This window comes from Lycium barbarum, chromosome 2 (genome assembly GCF_019175385.1).
Source record: "Lycium barbarum isolate Lr01 chromosome 2, ASM1917538v2, whole genome shotgun sequence".
Classification (NCBI taxonomy): domain Eukaryota; kingdom Viridiplantae; phylum Streptophyta; class Magnoliopsida; order Solanales; family Solanaceae; genus Lycium; species Lycium barbarum.
In genome coordinates this window covers 139141277-139147676 of record NC_083338.1, presented here as the reverse complement: position 1 = coordinate 139147676, position 6400 = coordinate 139141277, and the positions used below count along the sequence as shown (strand labels likewise).

Below are 6400 nucleotides of genomic sequence, written 5' to 3'. Positions count from 1 at the left end.
GTGGCAACATTTAAATACACAATAAGAGATCTGTAACGGCTAGATCTTCCACTTCCGAATTCGAAATCTGAAACAATCTAAATAGAAAACAAAATTACAAATCAGGCCCTCATTTCAGAAAATTCAGACCACAACCGCTTCTCAAACTCATCGAAAATCCATTTCCCATTGGCGTAAATTTTGAATCAGAACTTTTAGGATGGATATTTCTCAAGAAACAGAAGATTACATACGTGAATCGATAGAGGACTCTCTTGGTCTCCCTGTTTCGACACAGACACTTCAATTAAAGCTTCGTGCATCTCAGGAATCACTCATTCGTCTTCGAAATCAGTATCTTTCTCTACAAGCAAAATTGAAAGACAAAGATGAAACCATCGACCGCACTAGGGTTTATACCTTTATACTCTCCTCTTTTATCTACTTTATGTTTGTTATAATTAATTGATCTTCTTTTACTATTTATCGTTATACTCCCTCCGTCCCTCTTAATTTACTTGAAGATTTTTCCATCTTGTGGTTCTAAATTAAAGAAAATGGATTGTTTTGTGAAAGAATTTTTGGTCGCTGAATTTGTGCTTGTGCAAATTATTGAGTAATTCGAGATGAAAAAGAAGAACCGGAATTTTGTGAACAATGCGGAGTCGGATACGAAGGTATCAAATGGGCTTTTTGAATTGCTGTGTATTGTGTTTGAATTCTCAACCTACTAGGCCAAAAAGGAATATAAGACACTTGTATTTGATTTTTTTTTTCTTCTGGTAATTGTTAAAAATGTTGTTACTTGTTAGGCTGAGTCAAGTATGAATGCTGTAGCATTGAAGAAGTTTGTAGAGGAAAATAATAGATTGGCGGTGGAGTGTTCGAATTTGTTGGCACAATGTAAGAGGTGGGAGAAAGAGTGTTCTTTGTATGATCATGACCGTGAGGCGTTAATGGATTTTGGGAATGAGGCAGATGAGAGAGCAAAGGAAGCTGAGACTCGTGTTCATGACTTGGAGGAAGAGGTTCGCAAGTTATCTGAAGAATTGCATTTCTACAAGTGTCAATATGAGACCCAAGTCCAAGTGGTATGTAATTCTCTTCCATGTTAAAGTTTCTGCTGTATTCGATGTTAAGTGGTTTTCATTGATGAATTGTTTATACTTCACATGTCGGGCCAGCGTGGTGGGGTTTCCTCTGATTTTGTTTTGAATGCACTAACACAGGTCTCCAAATGATGTTTAAGTTTAAAATCAAAGTATCTTGAACTTGATCAATGTGGAAACAAAATGATTTATTGCATAAAATTTGGAACCAACTAAGTATGAGCGAAAATTGTGAAGAAACTTTAGGGACTCATAGAAGCTTGTTGACCCATTTTCAACAGAAATACCTTAATAATTTGTTCTATTGTCAGTCAAAGCTTTTGGGAATTTGACAGAAGGTTTCTAATTACATTCTCTACTGATAATTATGTTACTCTTTATCTTCTACATCAAAGTAGTATAATAATTATAATGTGATTTTTAATACTTTTCTATACATTTGTTATTTTTGTGCTCCTCAGATTGTATTTATTAGATACGAATTAGATGGCCGTCTTCCTATTAAACTGACCTATTCACATGCAAGGTTTTGAGAGTAAGAATGTCAAAATAACTTATCAAATTTAGATCGGTAGAAATAATTGTTTGATATTTTAATTAAGTGGAAAGAGTATAATATATAATTCAGATGGAGAGAGTGTTACTTTATATTGGTTTAAATTGTTGAGGAGAATTTTTTTTAAGGAAAGAGGTCTAGTTTTTTACTTTTTTTGGATGGACTAAGAAAGAGAGTAGGCCAAGTTATTAGGGGGACAAAGTGTCCTTAACCTTCTTTAAGGTTTCAGTAAATTTTTCCTTCTAAAACTAAAATCAACAAGCCATGCATTTTGTATTTGTCAGGAGCTGTCAGAAAAAAGGGTTTAACTACAAAATCAGTTTTCAGATTATTTGGTGATAACTAGGGAGTGAACTTTTTGTTATATGTTTGAAGGCAATTCTATCATTGACGACACAAAGAAGGTCCTAGATACATACAACAAAAAATGGAGTTTAACTCTCTTAAAATGTTCTAGATTCATTCTATGTGTGCGTTAAATTCTCAGAGAATTATTTTCTGAATTATCCATGCCCTTTCCTAACTTATTTTTCCATGATCATCCTATTTCATCACTGTTCATGTTCATTGCTAAATCTCTAAAACCGATCGAGGAAGTTCTTTTTTTATTCCTCAGGCTCTTCACCTCTAATGCACTGTATGCTTAGTAGTTAATAAAGTTGACTGTTTGTTTTGAAAAAGTTAACTCCATCTATCAAACCCCTGAACTCCATCTATCGAACGCCCTACCTAGAAGTCCAGCTTTGCTCCTTGGCAACTCAAACCCCTGGATTTGCGGTCAAAAGTGGAGGGTCTTTACCATCTGGCTATCCAAACCTTGTCCGCTGTTGATCATTTCATCTTATACATTATCCATCTTTAGATATTTCTATCCTCTTATAATCTTTTATTTTTTCAATTTATCAAGTTTTTTAGCGGGTGTATGTTGGGATGAGATGTAATACCATGATGAACATAGTATGTCATGAAGCACACAATAGCAAATAAGTGGCTGCTCTCAACTTTACCCCCCAAAGGTACTTCAGGATATGTTGTAGGAAAATTTCTAAATTTGCAACCCAGAACATTTGTAAGAGATTCAATTTTGCTGATTGCGTTTACTGGAAATAGATTGGCTTTGGCTAGACTGATGTGGTTTTTCTCTTTTATTAATGTATATATGTGAAACCTCCATAAAGTAGTTGGATTCACAGCAAATCCGCTTAACCTGTCTTTCTCACGGCAGGATGTAGCATTTGTTCATCACTTTCATCACCAATAGGATATAAAAAGAAGAAAAGTGAAAAATTAGAGAAGTGAAGATATTTTGGTAGCATGTAGATGAGTAATGCACTGATGCATGGATACTGCACAACCTAATAATTGATTTTTGGCTGCCAAAAAGTAACATCCATAAATTTTAGATTTCCACTACTGGCACCTTTATTGATGACTTATAATCTTTTTGGGCAGCGCTAGAAACATTTGTGGAATGCTTTGAGAAAGAATCATGTGGTGATATAGAAGGTTTCTCAACTATCATTTCCATATTTGGGGTTCTAATCTCAATATTGATGATTCAGGGGGGCTTTCATGTTCGCCAAATATTAGGTTTCCTCTTGAATTTCTTTGGGAAAAGCTACAGTTACTTGAAACTGGAAGAAATATGCATCGAAGAATATTGTTTTCACTTAAGACTGTAGTTGTTGTTGTCAGTACTCTGGTCACTCTTTGACATTGCAAAGTTGTAATTGCCGGGGGAGGGAGGTTACAAAACAGATGAATTTTTGCTACAACATAAACTATTCACATTTTTTCATTAGGTTTTTTGATATCTAATCTAACGTGAAAGAGGTTTTCAACCCAAAATACTCCATAGAGCTGTCGTAGCTAGATATTATTAGGCTCCAGTATTAGGTCTACTTACTTTGTTGATCGCCTTATTCAACTATGATTTATGATGTGATTAAAGTATTAATGATGGTAGTGTACACTCGTACATTCAGGCTTGAGGTCATTCTCTGTAATAATGTCTCCATCTTAGGAGTTTATGCCTAAGGTCTCCATATTCTTGGTTTTAGGTATGTTAGGTCCATGATACTTTGTTGATGGTGCATCATTAAGCTCGAGGTCTTTTAAGCCTTATGTTATATTATGTCTCCATTTTAGGGATTTTTAGGCTTAATGTCTCCACTTTGGGTTTTCAGTATTAGGTCTACTTACTTTGTTGATCGCCTTATTCCACTATGAGTTATGATGTGATTAAAGTATTAAGGATGGCAGCGTACAATCGTACATTCAGGCTTGAGGCCATTCTCTGTAATAATGTCTCCATCTTAGGAGTTTATGCATAAGGTCTCCATATTCTTGGTTTTAGGCATATTAGGTCCATGATACTTTGTTGATTGCCTTATTTTTCACCTATGCGCTATGGAGGCGTAAAAGTATCTCTGGTACTACCGTACATTAGGATCGAAAGCCTACCCATGTCATGCTTTTGGGGTTTAGATATAAGATTTCCATTTTAGGATACACATTGGTCTGTGATACTGGGAAGCAATTCAACTTTGCTGTTGCTTAAACTATTCATGTTTTTTCATTAAGACTTTTGGTTCCGATATGGGAAAGTTGTCGACCCAAACTCCATAGAACTGTTGTACTTGGATAATATGAGGGGTTTGACTTCGTTGATGCTTCTTCAACCATGAGTTATGATGTGGTTGAAGCTTTTCAATGGTAGTGTACTTTAGGCCGAGGTCTCTCAAACCTTTTGTTGCGTCAATGTCTCAGTTTTAGGATTTTAGGAACAAGATCTATGTTATGCAAATTACCCACTGTCGTTGTTGACCAGTATTGACATGACACAAAATCGGTATGCCAGTGGAATTGTCTTCGTCTGCTATATGTTTTTTCTGTCCACTGGCCAGGTTCCAATATTGACCATTTTATTTTTTGTTTGTGCTATTATATGATGTGCAATTATGGAACATAATAGATACTTCGATAAAATTAATTGATATTTATTTGGGCTCAACTACCTTTCGGATTCTAGATTTATGGATTATGAATCCAACACCTAGCTCCATTGTCGGATACTCAACTGGTATCCATGTAACATGATATAAGGTAATGAAATTCCTGTCAGTTCTTCTGTTGTTATGACAATGGGGGAGCTTATTGGTCTAATTTTGTATCCCCCCTGGGTATCAGTAATTGGACTGGTAATTGCTTCGTGAATAGCATCCTTTCTCTTTACCAGTATGCAGGGTGTATTTTTTCATGTGTTACGGTTATTCACATAATTAGACTAGTCTTCTGAGGGTATGTAATTAGCCTGCTGATTACTTGAAAACTTAACTGGCTGCTTGAAAAATAATGTGGTCAATGTAGTCTGTCAATTAGTTAGCTGTAGACCCTATTATGTTGGTGACTCTCGCTAGATTGCTAGAAATGGAGGCTAATTATTAGGTTACTATACTCATACAGGATGACACAACCACGGGCGATGCTTCTCTGGAACAAAATCTGCTCGACAATTTGCTGGAAACTGTGATTGGTAGAGATGATGCTGCATCAACAGCACATGCATTTCTGGAGGCAAATAGTGGTATAGAAGTTTGTCAAAGATTGTTGACAAAGTGGAAGCGGTGAGTTCAATTTCTGGTTGCCCAAATGTCTACAATTTTCGCAATTTGTTTAATTTTCAGCTGAGTGCCTTTTCCTGTGATAGATTGAAGCCATCGACACAAAAGGTTATTGCTCTGGTTGCTGAAGTCAATACTCTGCAGAAAGACAAGGAACATTTGAGGATAAACCTCCATAAAGCTGAAGACGAGGTAAGTAGATTTAGAGAGAGAGAGAGCGCTTGATATCCTGTCATCCTAATAAACTAAGAAACAAAATGGTAATTTTCTGATTTTAGGTGAACGTATTGTTTGAACAAAACAATGTTTTGGATGAGGCGAATAAAAGGCTGATAAGGCTGTACCAGAAAGAGAAGAACACACCTGGTTCTGGTGGAAAACCTTCTTCTGGCAAGGTGAGCTTATAAGAGTTTCTTTTGGCTTGATCTTTTGTTTCCTCCTCTCTATGAGCGCTATAGAGGCAGCCTTTCATAGCTAAAGTTTTGGTTAACCTTTAACAGTGCTCACATGGCAACAAAAGGAAATCAAGCCCCAAGATAAGCAGTCCAGTTGAAGGAAAACTTGATTTCACCGATGTTGATTCATTGAGGCAGCCTTTATCACCTTTACGAGAAAACTCACCTGAATATAGATTAAGCAAGAAGTAGCAGGAGGAAGCTCCCCCCACTGACCAGCTGCAATTTCTTTTAATCATTTTAGTCATTTCTTGCATTTAAAAGGGTTGTTACGATTCTCGGTAACTGTAAAAAGTAACATACTACATTCTCATCTTCCCCGATTGCGTTGAAGAATTTGGTTGTTTTTCGTTGTTGTAAGAAAATTACTGTTAAGTCTGTAACCAATTTAGTCCTGGCGCATTACTGATACATTTTGCTTGCATTATATTGCTAAGTTGGGATCTTTTGTTACTGCTTTATGCTTAATATGGATGAATGTAGTGACTGCCGTAGGGGTTATTGTGTCAAAAAGTCAATAGCCATGTTTTGCATTGATCTTTTCAGTATCCATATTTAGGTGTCATGATGGTCTTGCTCAAAACTCAACTTTATCATTTGCCATGGAACTGACTATTGTGGAACCTCCTTGTTGAATCGTTAAATGTACGGATTTGAAAATGGTTTTTCCCAGCTTTG

General features: G+C 36.1%; 1 protein-coding gene across 2 annotated transcripts; it reads left to right on the top strand.

Moving 5' to 3' along the window:
- On the top strand, window positions 1-6175 carry LOC132627575 (uncharacterized). Of its 2 annotated transcripts, none has more exons than XM_060342984.1 (6): window positions 1-391; window positions 792-1070; window positions 5110-5270; window positions 5354-5459; window positions 5546-5662; window positions 5768-6175. In XM_060342984.1, exons 1-6 carry the CDS (start codon window positions 200-202, stop codon window positions 5912-5914), a joined length of 1002 nt encoding a protein of 333 aa, XP_060198967.1. In that variant the 5' UTR covers window positions 1-199; the 3' UTR covers window positions 5915-6175. The 2 variants fall into 2 exon arrangements, with proteins under 2 accessions (XP_060198967.1, XP_060198968.1); XM_060342985.1 differs by lacking the exon at window positions 1-391 and adding an exon at window positions 418-656.
- Window positions 6176-6400: the final 225 nt, after the last annotated feature.